Source organism: Ctenopharyngodon idella, chromosome 6, assembly GCF_019924925.1.
Source record: "Ctenopharyngodon idella isolate HZGC_01 chromosome 6, HZGC01, whole genome shotgun sequence".
NCBI lineage: Eukaryota > Metazoa > Chordata > Actinopteri > Cypriniformes > Xenocyprididae > Ctenopharyngodon > Ctenopharyngodon idella.
In genome coordinates this window covers 33,061,954-33,081,753 of record NC_067225.1, presented here as the reverse complement: position 1 = coordinate 33,081,753, position 19,800 = coordinate 33,061,954, and the positions used below count along the sequence as shown (strand labels likewise).

Genomic DNA, 19,800 nt, shown 5'->3' with positions numbered 1-19,800 from the left:
AATGGCCTCTGGCAGGATTTAAAGGGACAGTTCACCCCAAAAATTAAATTCGTCATTTATTCACCCGCAGATTGTTTTTGTTTTTTTTCTTCTTCTGCTGAACACAAAAGAAGATATTTTGAAGAATAACGGTAACCAAACATTTGATGGTCCCCAATGATTCCCTTAGTATGGAGAAGAAAAAAAAATATATACTATGGAAGTCAATAGGGTCCATCAACTGTTTGGTTACCGACATTTTTGATGATGATGACAGAATTTTCATTTTTGGGTGAACTATTATAATAATTTCCTATTCACTTTAATTTGAATTTTGTACTCAAATGACTTACTGATATGACCAAATGCCATATGTCTGTGTGTGTGCGCCCATTGCATTAACAGTGTATGTCAGTGTGTTCTCGTTTATTTTGTTAATTTTTTACTTACTGAGGTATATCCTATGTGACAACTAACCCCGGCCTCCCCTTTAGCCCAAGTCTAAATCGCACCACGGCAACGGGCTTTTGTTTTCCGTTCATCACTTTCGGTTCTGACTCATTGAAACCGGCTGATCTGATCCGCCCTCAGCAAAGAGAAACGAAACTAGACCGGTATTTAAAGACTGACGAGATGAAAGATGCACTGGCAGCCTACTTGAGACATCATAACCAGGTGAGTGCTTAAGATCATCTTAAATAAAAATCGCTTTGTTTACAGTATTATCTGCATTTTATAGCTAGTGTCATTTGCTGTCGCCGCTGTTTTTATTCGTCTCAAAGAAAACAGTTTTTAGCCCGTTTTGTTTTTGCTAGCCTGCTTATTTCCGGTAAGTAGACAGTGCGCAGTCATTTAATTTTAAATGTATTTTTTTTTTTTACGAAAGAAAGCGAGTAATATTCATTTTACAACATGTTGTGACGTTATAATAAACCGTTTGAAAAAAAAAAATATATATATATATATATATATATAAACGCATGTTATTATAGGCTATTGCATATATATATATATGCGTGCGATATTAGGTTCTGTAGTCTATTTATATAGGCTACTATAGCGAGAAATGAAACTGATCGTTCACAGAGGAATATCAAGTTACATTCATCTGCTGTTTCCCACATCAATTGCTATGCGTAATGCTGATCAAAATACATTATACTTATACTTACATGCCATATAGTTTAAATCAGGAAATGCTGACAGAGTGCACTTATACTGACAACATGAATAAGCATTTTGATATCTTGTTTGTGAACAATGACACGAGGACTTTTCATTCTGATGCCACTGATACATATTCATTGGGATAAATAAATATTTACCTTTGAGAGATTAACTAAGGATTTTGAGCAGGTTACTTTTTGCATGTAATCCATTGTATGGTGCTGTTTGTACAAATTGTTTCGAGTAATGCACTCTGCAAAGAACCAACTATATGCATGTTCTGCAAGACCCCCCTTTCCAATAAACATATTTTATTGGACTGTCACACTTTTAATGCAAGTAGACCACATTTTTATGTAGTAAGCTCACTTAAGCACTTGTTTAGGGAGATTTTACCAGATTTTTCCTGCCTTTTTGTTTTTCCATTTTTTTTTATTTTTTTTTTTTATTGTATTTATGCAACTCTTGTATTTTTGTAACTCTGTTTTTGTCATGAAGATGCTGACATGGCATTAAAAAAAAGCTATATTACTACTACTGCACATATTGGTTTGTAAATATTAAGGGTGATTCAAGACTCAAAATGCTGGGTTAAAAACAACCCCAGTTGGGTTGAAAATGGACAAACTTAGTGGTTGGGTTAAATGTTTGCCCAACATGCTGGGCAGTTTTATTTAACTCAAATATTGATTAAAAATGACTGTATGTCTGGCTTAAAATGAACCTAAAATAGGTTGGAAATTAAAAATCAGACACATAATTGCTAGAGGCAACAATAATAATCAAAAGGTGAACATTTATTAATAAGCAATTTAATAAATGTTTATTGTTTAATTATTATTCATTAAACCTATTAATAAATGTTCATTTCTTAAACATATTAATAAATGTTAATTTCCAACATATTTTGGGTTAATTTTAAGCAAGTAAAACAGTAATTTTTAAACAATAGTTGAGTTAAATAAAACTATCCAGCAGGTTGGGCTAACATTTAACCCAACGGCTGGGTTAAAACAACCCCAATTGCTGGGTTTGTCCATTTGGGTTGAAAATGGACAAACCCAGCAATTGGGTTGGACAAACCCAGAACTTGGGTTGTTTTTAACCCAGCATAAAAAGTATGGAAGTCATTGCATTAGATCCAGGCTTTCAACTGCAGTGAATGTATTGGAGGGGTCTACAGAGAAGTTATATAACATTTTCTTCTTCATTATTTTTGGTATAATTGCCTTGCAGAGATATTAACAGCTGTATAATGGTCAATCCAAGAGGAGGAGGACAACAAAGAGGAAGAGGAGGCTTCCCTGGCCCTCAAAGAAGAGGTATCTTTCTTTTTGCTTCGTTACATTCCGTCTTTCAACTTGTCAATCAGTATACATCCTCATTAATTATACACCACAATTTTATTTTAACAGATGGTTCTGTGCCTGGTCAAAGACAAGCAAGTGGGTCTCCTAATCGAGGCAGAGGAGGTGGCCGAGGGGAGGGAGGAGGAAGAGGAGATGGAAGGGGTCGAGGTCACCAACAAGCTGGTGGAAGTACAAACAGCCAAAGGGAAAGATGTCGGGATGAACAAGCACAAGGTGCAAGAGGAGGTGGAGGAGGAGATGGAAGGGGCAGAGGACCGAGAAGAGGAGAAAACAAGCCACATCATCAGGGGAATGCAATTGGGAATGGTGACCACCGCCCTGTGATAAGGGGACGCCCAACAAATGCACCCTTACGAGCATTTGGGAGACCTGGTTTTGGGTTCATTCATCAAAATGTTGTCAATTATTCTCTTCCGGATCCTCTGAATTCAAGCAACCGCTCTGAATACATATACCGCCACCAAGCCAGTGGAAACATGACTGGATTCACAAGTCAGAGTCGGTCCAAAAGTTGTTCCCGAGTCGGACCACACGGTGAAGAACGTCAAAGAGGAAGAGAAGAAGCTATGAGAGGTAGAGGGGGTCATGGGAGAGGAAGAGGAAGTGGGAGAGACGGCACACCTAATGTACGCAAACTGGGGTATAAAACACTCGAAGGTCTTCTGGAGAAAGAAGCGTCCGAGGTAGCCATCACCCTTTCATCTAACAGTGGGCTTAAGAATCTGCTTGCGGAAGATGAGATGAGAAGCGACTTGGTGCAGCTGATCTGTCAGGTTCTCTACAAGGCCTTCCAGTCTCGAATCGACCGCAAGATCGTGCTGCACTTGGCTGGCGTCGTCAAGGACTCAAAGTTTTTCCGTAACAACCTGCCGTGTCATGTGAATGGAATGACGTTAGAATACGTGCAGGCCCGAAGGGATCAGTATCCCCAACATTTGAGCAACATCATCAGCCTTCTCTCGGATGTCCTCAATATGTTTCCACAAAGCTCTGTCCAGTCTGTCTCAATGTTGGTGAATCTTTTGAAACCAACCATCAACCAGTTGCGTGCCTCTGGTGTGGATATTCTCGACAGTACCGATGAGGACTTGGAGAGGGTGGAGGGTTTGGTGAACCATCTCCAAGAGAAATCAAGGGAAGGCACCTTGCGGTCGGATAAGTACTCCTTCCTTGCAGATGATGAGGATGCCCCACCTGGGGAGGAAGACTTCAGGGTGATGAGCGTCTATCCAACCTTTGATGAGTTCCACCTAGACCAGAAGCCTTTCCTGAGACCCAACATAATGTCTCAAAGCTTCCCTAATGCTCGCATCTATCTAGACACGCACTTCCGACTTCTGCGTGAAGATTTCGTGAGGCCGCTGCGAGAGGGCATCAAGAAGCACCTCCAAGATAATCTAGATGGAGTACCAATAAAAAAGAGGATTTTTGATGACATCAGAGTTTACAATGACACCCGAGTGGTTTTGCCGCTCTGCACATCAACGGGAATCGCCTACAAGGTGCAGTTTGACCCACGGCCTCTTAAGGTAATCACAAATGGCGCGTTTCTTTTCTGTTTTCCGAGACAACTCGGTGTCCTCTGTATCTGGTCAGAATCCTAATCATGTTCTCTCACCATACAGTTTGTCCGGTGGGAAAATTCCAAACGTCTTCTTTATGGATCCCTTGTCTGTCTCTCCATGGACAACTTCCAAACCTTCCTGTTTGCCACTGTGGCCGATCGGGACCCTAAGCTGCTAAAGCACGGAGAGGTGAATCTCTCTTTTTCTTCTGACAGCAGAGCCAGAATGGCCATGGTTCAGCCCTCAGACTCCTTCCTGATGGTCGAGACCACGGCTTACTTTGAGGCCTACCGATACGTCCTAGAAGGTCTCCAGGAGCAAGACGGAAATGATGTTCCCTTTCAAAGGTATGCAGGTTTGAAGTAAATGTAAGTCTTGTTTACTTGTGAAAACTCTGTAGGTGGTTGCTATTTGGTTGGTTGTTAAAGTGGTTTCTAGGTAGTTTCAAGTCAAATTCTTAAGAGTCTATGATTGGGTCATTATTGCAGTGATTATTATGTTTCTAGCATGCTATATGTTTGGCAACAGTTCTTCTAACCCTAACTGATGGAGTGTGTAGTTTTCATTTCTTAAACAACCATGTAGGAAGACGTATCATGGCCATATTCCAGGATGGCAAAGCCAAGATTCATCAGGCTCAAATTGTGAAAGAGTGGTTGGGAGGGAGCATGAAGAATCACTTTCACACATGAATTTGCAAAAAAATCATCTTGAACAAAAATTGATGCACTTCTTGATGGAAATAAATCAAGAGGTGCATCAATTTTTGGTCAAGATCTTGTATTGACCATTCAAGAGGTGAGCACTCTGTAAAGTCTATTCCAGCACATCCCAAAGACTTTCTCCCTCCCAACCATTCTTTCACAATTTGAACCTGATGAATCTTGCCATTGTCATCTTGGAATATGGCCATGATGTGTCTTCCTAAATCAGGGGTATCCAAACTCGGTCCTGGAGGGCCGCTGTCCTGCAGAGTTTAGCTCCAACCAGCTCCAAAACACCTGCCTGGAAGTTTATATATGCCTAGTTATATTGATTAGCTGGTTCAGGTGTGTTTAATTGGGGTTGGAGCTAAACTCTGCAGAACAGCGGCCCTCCAGGACGGAGTTTGGACACCCCTGTCCTACATGGTTGTTTAAAGGCATAATACGTAATTTTACCGCCACTAGAGGTCGCTTATTCAAAACAAAGGCGTAGCATGATGACACCTTGTTTTCGCGGAATCATTGTCTTCACGTCTACAGCCGGTGGAAAAGAATCTGACGGATCGGGCAGAAATCGTATTAACGGATAAGCTAATGTATTAAAGATTTATTAACTGCTTTAGTATGAAGCAGGGTGTGGCTGAAAGCCGTTGGAGCGGAACGAGCGATTGCTAATGAGAGACAAGCGCGACACTTGTTGCACACTGCTGTAAGCTAGATCGATATTAGGCATGGTAAAACATGGTACTCACGGTAAATCAAGAAAACGAGATTTAAACAATAAGACTTACTGTGTTGAGTTATATAACAATGATAGTTTTCTGCTGATGAATGTATCCGAACAGTTGCTCACCTGGAAATCGAGTGTAACGTGGGTATGATGTCATTGACACGGTCCGTGTCCTGGTTAAAATTGCTTATTTCTCTGTATTTAAACATCCTTGGAAACATTTGGGATACTGTAAGGACACAAGTCAACAAAATATATAAGATTGTTCTGGTGGTTTTTGGATATCTTAATCCAAAAATCTTACATATTGTGCCTTTAAGAAATGAAAATCTACACACTCCATCAATTAGGGTTAAAAGAACCGTTCCCAAACATGCTAGAAACATAATAATCACTGCAATAAGGATCCAGTCATAGACTCGTAAGTATTTGCCTGTTTAAATCCAAACAGCGACTTTTTTGGACAGTGTAGGTTCCAGGTCTGAACAATAGCAATAGTGATGCTTTAAATTTTTAATGTATGTAATGTAAACATGTGTTGTTTTAGGTACATAGTGGAGTGCAGAACAGATGTAGATCCTCCAGCTTACCTTCGGGTGCAGGGAAGGTCATACAATCTATCGTGCATTGTGGCAGAAGGGAAGGAGAAGATTTCACCCTTCAACCCCCTGACTCCACACGCCTGGCCTGATGAGGAAACAATGGGTCTCGATGAAAGCCAACTTCAAGCACTTAAACTGGCCTTAACCAATGAACTGGCCATCATACAGGGGCCTCCAGGCACAGGTGACTAGATATCTCGTAATGGTTTTGTTGTGCAAAATTGTTCTTTTTGAAACCTGGAAAATATGAAGATCCTGTTTGTTTCCTTCTTTGCAGGCAAGACGCATGTAGGACTAAAGATCGCTCAGGCTTTGCTAGAGAATCATGAGGCCTGGTCAAATGGTTGCCCTATGCTGGTAGTCTGCTACACCAATCATGCGCTTGACCAGTTTCTAGAAGGTAGAATACTAACAATTTTATTTATATAGTATTTATAAGAGCTTGTTGCTGATTGCTTTGAGGGTAATAGCATGGACAAAAACGAGATTTCTGTAGGTCACAAATGAGATCTCTCAGTTGTTTCTTTGAGCCAATTATAAGATTAAATGGAGAAGCCTCCTACTTCTGAGTTCTTTCTCATGATGTAATCTCACATGTCATGTGTCTCAGAAGAGATTCTTTGTTTTAAGCATGTAAAAGACATTGAACTTTATGGCTACTTTATGGCTCAAACTAGCACAGTAAAAACTCTTCAGCTTCATTAATGAAATAATGCAATAATTCATAACTTATGTCCTAGGTATCCATGGCTTCTTAAAAAATGGTATTGTAAGAGTTGGAGGACGAAGTAACAGTGAAACTCTCAAGAGTTTCGGTCTGAGGGAGCTGACCAGGGCGGCAAACTTCCGGAGAGGTTTGCCACAGCACCTGAGGAGAGCCCATCATGAGGTGAGGCCCATGTCATGGACATAACTCTTATTTCATTGTGACTTTTCTGTGTTTTATTGTTTTATTTCATTTTATTTTATTATATTAGTCTATTATTTCTTAGGACTGTCAGTAGAATAAAAATAATTATTTTATTTTATTTTAGTCTATTCTTTCTTAGGACTGTCAGTAGAATAAAAATAATTGTTTATTTTATTTTAATATTTTATTTTATTATATTAGTCTATTATTTCTTAGGACTGTCAATAAAATAAAAATAATTTTATTTTATTTCATTTTTTTTACATAGTCTATTATTTCTTAACACTGTCAGTAGAATAAAAATAATTGTTTTATTTTATTTTATTATTTTATTTTATTATACTAGTCTATTATTTCTTATGATTTACAGTAAAATAAAAATAATTGTTTATTTTATTATTTTATTATAGTCTATTATTTCTTAGGACTGTCAGTAAAATAAAAATTATTTTATTTTATTTTATTATACTAGTCTATTATTTCTTATGATTGTCAGTAAAATAAAAATAATTGTTTATTTTTTTTATTATTTTATTTTATTATAGTCTATTATTTCTTAGGACTGTCAGTAAAATAAAAATTATTTTATTTTATTTTATCATACTAGTCTATTATTTCTTAACACTGTCAGTAGAATAAAAATAATTTTATTTTATTTTATTATACTAGTCTATTATTTCTTAACACTGTCAGTAAAATAAAAATAATTGTTTATTTTATTTTATTTTATTTTATTATAGTCTATTATGTCTTAGGACTGTCAGTAAAATAAAAATAATTTTATTTTATTTTATTATACTAGTCTATTATTTCTTAACACTGTCAGTAGAATAAAAATAATTGGTTTATTTTATTTTATTATTTTATTTTATTAGACTAGTCTATTATTTCCCAGGACTATCAGTAGAATACAAATAATTTTGTGTTTTTTAATGTTGCTGTAAACGCTCAAGCTGTAAAAATATATGAGTCTTTTTCTAATTTTTGCATAAACTGTTAAATAATATGTAACAAAGATTTCTTATTAATAATCTAATTAATGGCATGTTTAATTTGATAATTCAATTAAATGTATATCTGTTTAGGTGTTTTTATTTGTTCCTTGTTAAAATGCCAGGATGACAAATCCAAAAGTTATCTGAAACAATTATGTGCCATTGTGTCTCATAATATATTAATGATATTTCTAACGAGTTCTGCTGTATGTCCACAGATCTATACAGAGATGGAGGAAGCAGAGGAGCTCTTAAAGAGACAGACTGCCCAGCTCGAGTGCAGCTTGCGTGGCGTCCTCAAAGAAGACTTCCTGGAGAGATACATCTCTGCTCAGCACTGGGACAGCCTGTGTATACAGCCAGTGAGTCTGTCGCACATTCAACCTAACTCAGCTGCCAAACATGCCATCCATAAATAGTTTATACAGACATGAAGCAATTGTGGACCCTGTTTAACCCTATAATGTCTGCTGTATCATATATATAGCAAATTTCTAAAGCCAAATAATCAACATGATCAAAACTTTGTCACACACAATCTTCTACAGTCCTTCTGTCGTCTGATTGATAGATTAGACTTTTTTTTACATGAATCATTTGACTTGTAATATGCACAAAGATTTTTTACTCAGCAATTTTCAAAACTTCCTTTCTTTCTGTGTTAGGAATATGATGGATTTGAGAGAGCGGGGAAGAAGAAGCTGTCAATGATAGCGGAGTGGCTCGGCATCGGATCCAATGTGTTTTTGCAGGGGCTACAACTAACAGCTGGAGCAGGTGAGACTTTAATAGACTAATTACAATGTCAGCAACAATTGAGCTTTTTATGTTCTGTATGAGGTAAAATAAATCATAGATTGTGCTTCCCTTGAAGAAAAATCTTCCACATCATCATTAAAGTTCTTGCACCACATGCTCATTAAAAAAAGGAACAGCTTTCCTTCATTCTTTAAACGGGTGGCTGCTAGTTGATGAGTTGAATCGTTCAGAAACGTCCAGTTTCATTCTAAAAGTTGTAACTTCTTCCTGAGTCTCTCCATCAGTGTCGACTCCGGTTTGAACAATGTAAGGCTGAACACCGTTGTCATTTTGTCTGCGTGAGATTCTCCAGCTTTGTTGTTGTTGAGCAACTGAAGCTCGAGCTGTTAAAGCTCCGCCCACTTCTGGAAAGGGGGCGGGAGCAGCAGCTCATTTGCATTTAAAGGGACACACACAAAAACGGCGTGTTTTTGCGCACACCCAAATAGGGGGCAATTTGACAAGCTATAATAAATAATATGTGGGGTATTTTGAGCTGAAACTTCACACACACATTCTGGAGACACCAGAGACTTATATTACATCTTGTAAAAGGGGCATTATAGGCCCTCTTTAATGCACAATGATTTCCCCTCACCAACTGAGATTCAGTAATTATTATTATTATTTGGTACTTAATGCAACAACTGCCAAACTAATCATAAGACAAAGTGTTCAACATTTCTCAGTTATTGGCATGAATACAATGCTAGTAAATATACATTGTTTCTGCAGCTCATCGGGGCCCCCTGCTGGTATACATTTCTGCATGCTGATAAAGACACATTTCAGATTTGTTGTGGCCAATGAACACATCCAGAACATTTTTGAGCTTGTTTGACTACTTGTAATGTTTAAAGTAATATCTCTAAATAGTCAATTTTTACAGAAACATCCTAACCTTGTAACCACTTAGGAAATAGAACTTTTGTCAAATCTTAAGATAGGAAGTTTATGTAATAAATCTCCAGAAGCCTCAATGGCAAATTCAGCATTACAAACCTCTCTCTCTTTCTTCTTCAGAGGTGGCAGATGAAGACGGGCCACAACTGGAGGGTGAGGAACTGATAGATATAGATGAAGAGGCGGATCTGATCCAGGCGGAGAGGATATTGGAGGATGCAGATCACCGGGATAAAGACCATCTAAAACGGAAATGTGAGGAGAAAAGCATCGCTGCCATGGCTGAGATGATGTTGTCTTTGAACCTGAATGATACTGAACCTCAACCAGACCAAAGTCAGATTCAGAGCCAGACTCAGCCTGATCAAGAAGAATGGCAGGTATGAATATTCATTTATTATTTAATTATTTATATCATATATTAAATATTCTTTTTTAAATAAGCCGTGTGTGCATTTAACATGTTCTAATAATATGATTCACCGTGTGTGTGTGTGTTGTGATGACCTCAGTGCTACTGTTCTGTTCATGTGTGTTCAGATACAAGGCCACCAGAAGAAAAAAATGAAACAAATGGCTCGAAAAGAGCTGAGGAAGACTTCAACCATGCGCGAGGAACAGGAAAGGCATATCAGAGATGTGTGGAGCCTGAATCTGAAAGACAGATGGAAACTGTATCGGTAAGACACACACAGACACTTCCTCCACTAGATGGCAGCATCTACCCACAAATTAGTGATGGGAAGTTTGGATCACTTTACTGACTCATTCAACAAAATGAACAAATCTTTTCTCAAGTTGTTCATGTCAGCAGAATATAATTAATATGTTACATGTTAAGAGCCAACACATCAACTTATGCAAACATTGATCACATTTAGAATAAGAAAAAACTATAATGCAGCCAAGGCCAAATTATGAGAAACAGAAATGATTCATTCATTGCTTAGCTGGATCTATTAGTTCACCCCACCTCCCAATCTGAGTCATTCATTCGTTTGTCACATCACATCCCCATAAAATGAAGCTATGCAGTCTGTACCGGAAACTGAAATGATTAGTTCACCTCCCGAGTCTTCTGGTCTGAGTCGTTCGTTCATCATGAGTTATGGAAAAGAGCCATCATGACAGACTCAGACCCGAAGACCTATAGGATTAAAATAACCGATTCACTCTCTGAGTCATATTAAAGATCCATTCTGTCAGTTGAAACAGCTCAAACATGCATTTTAGGCTGGGACTTGGCTTAAAGGATTAGTTCACTTCAGAATTTGAATTTCCTGATCATTTACTCACCCTCAATGTCATCCAAGATGTTTATGTCTGTCTTTCTTCATTCGAAAAGAAATGAAGGTTTTTGAGAAAAACATTCCAGGATTTTTCTGGAATTTTTCCAGTATTTTTTCATTTTTTAGTGGACTTCAACAGTTACCAACAGGTTGAAGGTCCAAATGTCAGTTTCAGTGCAGCTTCAAAGGTCTCTACATGATACCAGACGAGGAATAAGGGTCTTATCTAGAGAAACCATTGGTCATTTAAAAAAAAAAAAAAAAAAAATGTATTTACTTTTTAACCACAAGTGCTCATCTTGCACTAGCTCTGAGATGCGCCACGCATTACGTAATCATGTTGGAAAGGTCACGCATGACGTAAGCGGAAGTACCGAGCAAGTGTTTACAAAGCGAATGTGCAAAGACTAAGTCAAACGGCCTTTACAAAAAAAGATAATACAACGATGTTGGACGAATTTAAAGTTGGAGGAGACAATGAGATGGAGTTTAAACTTTTTTGCCCTTTTGTGACCTTTCCAACGTGATTACGTAATGCGTGGCACATCACAGAGCAGTGCAAGACGAGCATTTGTGGTTAAAAAGTATATAATTTTTTTATATATTTAGTATTTTTTTAGACAATGGCTGATGGTTTCTCTAGATAAGACCCTTATTCTTCGTCTGGGATCATGTAGAGCTCTTTGAAGCTGCACTGAAACTGACATTTGGACCTTCAACCCGTTGAACTCGAGTGAAGTCCACTATATGGAGAAAAATCCTGGAATGTTTTCCTCAAAAACCTTAATTTCTTTTTCGACTGAAGAAAGAAAGACATAAACTTCTTGGATGATGTGGGAGTGAGTAAATTACTAGTAAATTTTAATTCTTAAGTGAACTAATCCTTTAAGCCTTGTCTGTGAAACCGGGGGAAAATGTGAAATAAACCAGCTAGACTCAATTCATGGCATAAACACTTTTGTTTTCTCCTTCAGTCTTTGGGTTTTGCGCTATCGGACTGATCTTCGTACTAAAGCCCTCGAAGCTGAACAGGTCTATCAGGATGCGGCGGATCGGCTGAATGAAATCCGTCGTCGTGAGGACCTGTTTGTGCTGAAGCAGGCTCAGGTCGTCGGTATGACCACCACAGGAGCGGCTAAATACAGACAGGCTCTGCAGGAGCTGCAGCCCAGACTGGTGATTGTGGAGGAGGCGGCGGAGGTGTTGGAGGCGCACACCATCACCACCCTCAGCAAAGCGTGCCAGCACCTCATACTGATTGGAGATCACCAACAGGTAGACAGGACTTGATCAATTGCTGGGACTGTCAATAAATTCGAAGTGATTCAAGAAATAGTCTGGGCCAAATATGTGTGTACTTTCTAGCAACATTAGAATGCAAGGAAATTGAATGATTATTGGGAATCTCTGGAGTTTTGATGTACTCCTCAGAGAACCTCATAAAGAGGATATTTGATGAATATTGTTCTTACAAAAACCCATCGCTTCGCTTCAGAAGGTCTTTATTAACCCCCCTGGGGCTGTATTGGATTACTTTGATGATGGATAGATGCACTTATTTGGGCTTCAAAATCTCAAGCCCTATTCACTACCATTATAAAGCATGGAAGAGCCAGGATATTTTTTAATATAACTCCGACTGTGTTCGTCTGAAAGCAGATAGAATGGCTTGAGGTTGAATAAATCATAGGATAATTTTCATTTTTGGGTGAACTATGTAAACAATAAATGCTTCTTTAGTAAGAATCCATGATGCTAACACACGTCTTTCTGTATTTGAACCTGCACAGCTGAGGCCTAGCGCAACAGTGTACGATCTTGCCAAAAATTTCAATCTTGAAGTGTCGATGTTTGAGAGGCTTGTCAGAGTGAACTTCCCGTTTGTGCGCCTCAACTACCAGGTTAGTTTCTGTGCCACCACATCAACCACTGGGTTACATGTTCACAGATGTCAATAATTCCTCTAGTGAATCATGTGCTAAAACAACATAAACAACAATCCTGTTCCGTTTATTTTGTTTGTTTCTAGCATCGAATGAGGCCATGCATCGCTCGTCTGTTGACTCCTCATATCTATGAAACTCTGGAAAACCACCCCTCTGTGCTGAAGTATGACAATGTCAAGGTAAGTAACATAATTACACAACCTTAGATGGTCACTGTAATAATTAAAGCATTACATGCAGAAACTTATCACAGTTTGCTTAAAGTAATTTGGGTACTATCATTTACTTGACATCTGTATCTTTCGGTCTACAGGGGCTTCTGAAAAATCTTTTTTTCGTGAATCATTGTGAGACAGAGGAAGAGATTAAGGATGGACGGAGCCACCAGAATCCTCACGAAGCTCATTTTGTGGTCGAGCTGTGCCGCTACTTGCTGTACCAGGACTACAAGCCTTCCCAAATTACCATTCTCACAACCTACACCGGACAGCTTCACTGTCTGCGTAAGCTCATGCCCTCTCCAGCTTTCGCTGGTGTCAAAGTCCATGTCGTTGACAAATACCAAGGGGAGGAGAATGATATCATCATATTGTCTCTGGTGCGCAGCAACCTTAAGGGCAAGGTCGGCTTCCTGAACATACCAAACCGAGTCTGTGTTGCTCTCTCTCGTGCTAAGATGGGTCTTTATTGTATTGGAAATATGGACATGCTCAGCTCGGTTAAACTGTGGAGCAACATCCTTCACACTCTAAGAGAGCACGACCAAGTAGGTAGTGCTTTGACTTTGAGCTGTCAGAACCATCCGGATAAACAGATCCAGGTGTCCCGCGGTGATGACTTCAAAGGGGCCCCTGAGGGTGGTTGTGATCAGCCCTGCCAGTTCCGCCTGGATTGTGGCCATGTGTGCACCCGTATGTGCCACCCATACGATGCCGATCACAAGAAATACAAGTGCATGAAGAACTGTCCAAAGGAGTTGTGTGAACTGGGCCACAAATGCACGAAGCGCTGTTACCAAGAGTGTGGTAAATGCCGGGTACCCCTAGACAAGATAATACCATCATGCCAGCACAATCAGAAGGTGCCTTGCCACCAAGACCCTGCAACATTTGTGTGTCAAGAGCGCTGCCAAAAGACCCTCCCATGTGGCCATCCCTGCAAGTCAACTTGCGGAGATTCCTGCACCTCTCAGTGCATGGAGAAAGTTCTGATGCAGCTGAAATGTGGACATATCCAAGAAGAACCATGCTGTATTTCCAGAGACTACAAAAGGGAGCCAAACTGCAGAACTAGCTGTGGCATCACCTTGAAATGTGGCCACCCTTGCCCAGGAACTTGCCATGGATGCTATCAAGGCCGCCTGCACAAAGGATGCACCCATAAATGCCAAGCAACCCTTGTGTGTTCTCATAAGTGTCGGGAACCCTGCGTAAGAGATTGTCCACCATGTTCCACACCTTGCGAGAACCGTTGCGTCCACAGCATCTGTAAGAAGACTTGTGGCCAGCCTTGTGCCCCTTGCATCGAACCCTGCGAATGGCAGTGCCCTCACTACAGCTGTACCAAGCTGTGTCACGAACCGTGCGACCGTCCACCTTGTTTAGTTCCCTGTAACAACAGCTTACCCTGCGGACACCGCTGCATAGGCCTGTGTGGAGACCCTTGTCCCGATAAGTGTCGTGTTTGCCACAAAGAAGAGGTCACGGAGATCTTCTTCGGCAGTGAAGACGAACCGGATGCTTGTTTTATTCAGCTAGAAGATTGCAAGCACTTGTTTGAGTCCAAAGGAATGGATCATTACATGAATCTCGACGAAGACCAAGGTGCTGAACTGGATCAAAGGGCGATCCGACTTAAGGAATGTCCAAGGTGTCGCACTCCCATCCGTAGAAACCTTCGGTATGGCACTCACATCAACCGCAGCCTGGCAGCCATTGAGATGGTCAAGGAGAAGATCAATGGTGTGCCTGATATTATCAAGAAACAGCAAGTAGTCCTAAGATCGCAACTGCGTGCACAGAAGAACTTGAAGAAGCATCTTCCCATAGAGTTTACCTCCCTTAAACAGAGGCTCAACACAAAGGACCTTTCATTCCAACAACTTTGGCATTTCGAGAACTTGATGACCTTCCTCGAGAGTATTGGGAAACTGAAAGAAATGCAGGTAGAGCATATGATGCCAGATCTTGGCAATATTCAGGGGTTCTCCCACAAAGTTGAAGAAGCTTTGAAATTCCTTTTGGATCAAAGTCAGAGGTTTTCAGACCAGCAGGTTGCAGATCTCGAACGTGAGTTGAAGAGACTCTCCTACCTGGCTGAGCTCAACGCGCGCTGCAAGATGTCTCAGTTGAGACGTCCAAGCATTGTTTTTGACACTGAGGTCCAACAATTAAGAGACATCCTGGAGGACACTTTGCCTTTCTCTGAGGGTCTTGAACGTACAGTCAAGAAAATGTTCACAGAGCTGGAAGTTAAACTGCCGCTCAGCGGCCTGGGGATCACTGACGAGGAGAGGGTGATGATACTCAAAGCCATCGGTTTGAATAAAGGACATTGGTACAAATGTCCAAACGGACATGTATATGCAATTGGTGAATGTGGGGGTGCTATGGAAAAAAGCACATGTCCAGAATGCAACGCTGATATTGGAGGTACTAACCACTCTCTCATTCAGGGAAACGTTGTGGCGTCTGAGATGGATGGTGCACAACATGCTGCCTGGTCAGATACTGCCAACTTGGCAAACTTTGACCTGATAAACTTTGAAGATTGAAATTCTTAGTTATTGTTGCCTTCTGTCTGCAGATAGGTGTTGGGCTTTAATCTGGTAACACAAATCATGAAATGCTGTTTAATCAGGTAAGCAGGTTGCACCTTTTTTCACAGCAAGTTTTAATTTAACAGTTACCAAGAGGGTTCAAAGTGAACTTTTTCTCAGCGCTTGCCAGTGTACGATGAAACTGTACTTTGCATTATTTGCTTACATTTATGTTGTAGCCATGATGAGGGGAAGAATATTTGTTGTTCGGCAACTAGTCAACCTCTTGATGAATTGCTCCTTCCACTTACTGATCCTCATATTTTCATTTTGGTGGGGGAAAAAAGGAACTTTTGGTAAAATTCTGATGGCAAATTTTCCCTAAAAGGTGCAGTGTCTAAATTTTAGGGGCATCTAGCGGTGAGGTTGCGAATTGCAACCAACAGCTCAGTCTCACTTTTGAAGCACATAGAGAAGCTACAGTGGCCAAAACAGGGCAAATATGTCATCGTCTGAGACAGCAGAGAGTACCCAGTCAAGCAAACACGATCTGTAGAGCAGTTTGTCCGCTTAGGGCTACTGTAGATACATGGCGGTGCAAAATGGCGACTTAGATGTAAGGAGACCGTCAGTGTATGTAGATAGAAATGACTGATTCTAAGTAAAAAAAAAACCCAAACAGTTCATCATGTAAATTATGAAAACATAGTTAACAGATCCTTCTAAATATTATACACTGGAACTTTAACATGATGATGCAAATCATTTGTCTCTTTGATTTGATTTGCTCATGTCAGATTAAAAAAGTGACATGAGTATCAAAATCATTCTTACTGCCTGCTAACTGATGAGTAAATTACTCATCAATGCCTATTTTTATTCGCATTTCATGCTTAGTGATTGGCCAGCTGTATAAACATAGCCACTATGTTAAGACTGACTTAAGAACTAGTTTGAATTAGACCTTTTTGTGTAACTGATTTTCAAGTTGACCCATCTTAAAGAAAAATTTTAAGAGTAACTTGTAAAACTAGTCTAAGCAGTTCATGCAACCGGTCACTCTGTTTCTCTGGTTTATGAATATTATGCTCTGTACATTTCATGCATTAGCTTTTAAAAGCATATTTTTCTTGAAATGTTAAAACAGTTATTAAAAAAAAAAATCTTTTTTTTTTTTTTTTTAAGTTTGCTTTGTTTAAGTGCAACATATTCATGCTCCTATTGAAGGATGTCAGTACATAGTCTTATAAAGCAGCTTGTTGTGGTCCTGGATGCTGATTGGTCAATTGGATTGATATGGTGTTCCAGGCTATGACTTTAACCCCTGGTTTCACAGACAAGGCTTAGGTCTAGTCCTAGACTAAAATGCATGTTTAAGCTGTTTTAACTAAAAGCAACTTGCACTGACATATCTTAAAATATGTCACTGCCATTGTTTTGTCTTAAGATGCACAATGTATGTTTATAAAAGCTACTTAAATGTCCCAATTGAACTAAAGCATAATCCTGGCTGAATCTAAGCCATGTTTGTGAAACCAGGCCTAAATATCCTGGATCCAGATGTGCTAACATAAACAATGTTAACCAATGAAATTACCTGTAGCTTACTTGTATGCTCACAGAAGAATAGCACTTAATCATAAATATGCTTAATAAAATCATGTTTTAATGAAAATGTGTGTCCTTCATCATTTTTATTAAATACTAACCATTTCATAAATGCAATAAGGCTCTTGAGGCCATGTTTTATTGTGAATACAGCAAAGTCCTCATGCTTTACTGCTTATGTTTAGTATGTACTAACTTTTGTCTTAATTTGGTTAATTTCACTAGGTGGCAGCAGTGTACAACTTGTATTGAGACAAAGTCAGTATGCATTTGTGCTCTCCATAATGCAAGCTGTGGTTTCTCTCATGTACGGTCAGGTTTTGACCTGCATCAAGAAACACACTGGTCTCTGCCAAGTTCAGCAGGTTTATCCTCCGATATCTGGCTAATAATAAAGCATTACCCGAGCTTTCAGCCTAAATATACCAGCAGTCACGTGAGTCGAGAGGCTAGTCGTGAGCTGCTGGGATGACTTCCATTTAGACTTCCCAGCAGCTTACATCAGTTCATTATGTGATGAATGTCGCCTTGTCATAACATAAACCCGAATGCAAAGTCGGCAGTTTCTGCACAGGAAATAAGGGTGGGGTGGAGAAGCGACAACAAAAACTGTTGTGTCAGGATGCATATTTCTGGGGGACAGTATTTACGAGCGGTGATTTTATAGGGCCAAAAAAAGCAAGTGAAGCAAAACGACATCAGTCATATTCTTTTGCGTTAGTTTAATGCTTCATGCGTGCCTAAGAACATCCCTTAACTCTGGTAAAAATCGATCTCTCAGTGCTTCATTGCTTTTGTGCAATGGTGGCAACAGCAATATGATAAAAGACATCAATGTTCAATAAATCTGAGTGATGACGACAAAATTTGTTTTGCTAATTAATGTAATTTATTAGTTTAGCTGTAGAATATTTACTGTTGCTACAGATCAACATGGCATTTTGGCAGATTTATGCGTAATTGGCATGAGGTTACGGTCGATTTTTCAATGGCTTCACACTCATCTGCTCATTATGGATGTGACTTTTATTTTCTGTTTGAATTCAAGGGCAGATTAGGACAGGAGTCTGACGCATGATTGGGGGAGGGATTGAGCATCTATGCATGATTGTTCGTCACAATGAGTCATTGTGTTTAATGGAGAGGATCATTTAAGTGTCACACAGATTGGACTGTAGGGTTCACAGAGACACAGCGGAGCACATGCGAACTCGTACCGTCCATCCTGAGTGAGCGCTAATGTAATTAGGGTTCAAGTGCTTCAGTATGCAAATGGAGAAAACATTTTACAGTACCGCAGATGGGGAAAGTAGGATTGTGGTTGAAACTGTGATGTGGTGAATATGATTCCAGGTGCTGAGAACAAAAATTCCATGGTATTAGGATGTTTATAATGCCATTTTTCTTCCCTTTTTTTAATAAAAGTACCATGATATATGTCAGGGTTTCTCAATGCTGGGTTTGTGAGATGGTTGTAGTAATGTCAGTTCAAATTTAAACTACACACAAAATAATATTTTAAACTAAATTCAAGTATTTAGTTATTTATTTTAAACTAAGAATTATAATAAATAATTTGTATAAAAACAATATACATTTGAACACATCAAGTACAAAACATTTTACATGCACTGCACTACTGCAAATGCTTTGAGATTGGCAAAATAAGTAATTCAATTATTTATTTAATTTATTATCAATTGATTATTCATTATGTTTATAATGAATAATGTGTTAAAGGGGACCAATAATTTCACAAGATGTAATATAAGTCTCTGGTGTCCCCAGAATGTGTGTGTGAAGTTTCAGCTCAAAATACCCCACAGATTATTTATTATAGCTTGTCAAATTTGCCCCTATTTGGGTGTGAGCAAAAACACGCCGTTTTTGTGTGTGTCCCTTTAAATGCAAATGAGCTGCTGTTCCCGGCCCCCTTTCCAGAAGAGGGCGGAGCTTTAACAGCTCGAGCTTCGGTCGCTCAACAACAACAAAGCTGAAGAATCTCACGCAGCCAAAATGACGACGGTGTTCAGCCTTACATTGTTCAAACCGGAGTCGACACTGATGGAGAGACTCAGGAAGAAGTTACAACTTTTAGACATTTCTGAATGGTTAGTGGATAAATTTATGTAGTTGCTGTGGAGTTGATTCATGTGCCGTCATGTTAAAGGGTTAGTTCACCCAAAAATGAAAATTAAGTCATTAATTACTCACCCTCATGTCGTTCTACACAAGTAAGACCTTTGTTCATTTTCGGAACACAAATTAAGATATTTTTGATGAAATCCTACGGCTCAGTGAGGCCTCTATTGAGAGCAAAGCCACCGAACCTCTCAAGATACATAAAGGTACTCAAAACATATTTAAAACAGTTCATGTGAGTTCAGTGGTTCTTTCCGATATCAAAACACTGCTTCTGAGCTTTACAAATCTTTTGTTTCGAATTAGTGATTCGGATCTCCTATCAAACGGCTAA

The 19,800-nt window shown here is 39.3% G+C and overlaps 1 protein-coding gene and 1 long non-coding RNA gene across 2 annotated transcripts in view; one reads left to right on the top strand and one right to left on the bottom strand.

Moving 5' to 3' along the window:
• LOC127513950 (uncharacterized) overlaps positions 1 to 19,467 on the bottom strand; it is a 200,981-nt gene extending 181,514 nt beyond the window's left edge. The window contains exon 1 of the long non-coding RNA XR_007930531.1: positions 19,308 to 19,467. This is a non-coding gene — a long non-coding RNA (uncharacterized LOC127513950). The remainder of the gene's footprint in view (positions 1 to 19,307) is intronic.
• On the top strand, positions 503 to 17,391 carry znfx1 (zinc finger, NFX1-type containing 1). Its single transcript, XM_051896159.1, has 15 exons — positions 503 to 654; positions 2,383 to 2,468; positions 2,562 to 4,045; positions 4,142 to 4,428; positions 6,063 to 6,301; positions 6,395 to 6,517; positions 6,858 to 7,006; positions 8,241 to 8,384; positions 8,688 to 8,799; positions 9,844 to 10,103; positions 10,264 to 10,403; positions 11,987 to 12,287; positions 12,803 to 12,913; positions 13,042 to 13,137; positions 13,272 to 17,391. The coding sequence occupies exons 2-15, from the start codon at positions 2,402 to 2,404 to the stop codon at positions 15,729 to 15,731; spliced, it is 5,973 nt and encodes a 1,990-aa protein (XP_051752119.1). The 5' UTR covers positions 503 to 654; positions 2,383 to 2,401; the 3' UTR covers positions 15,732 to 17,391.
• Positions 19,468 to 19,800: the final 333 nt, after the last annotated feature.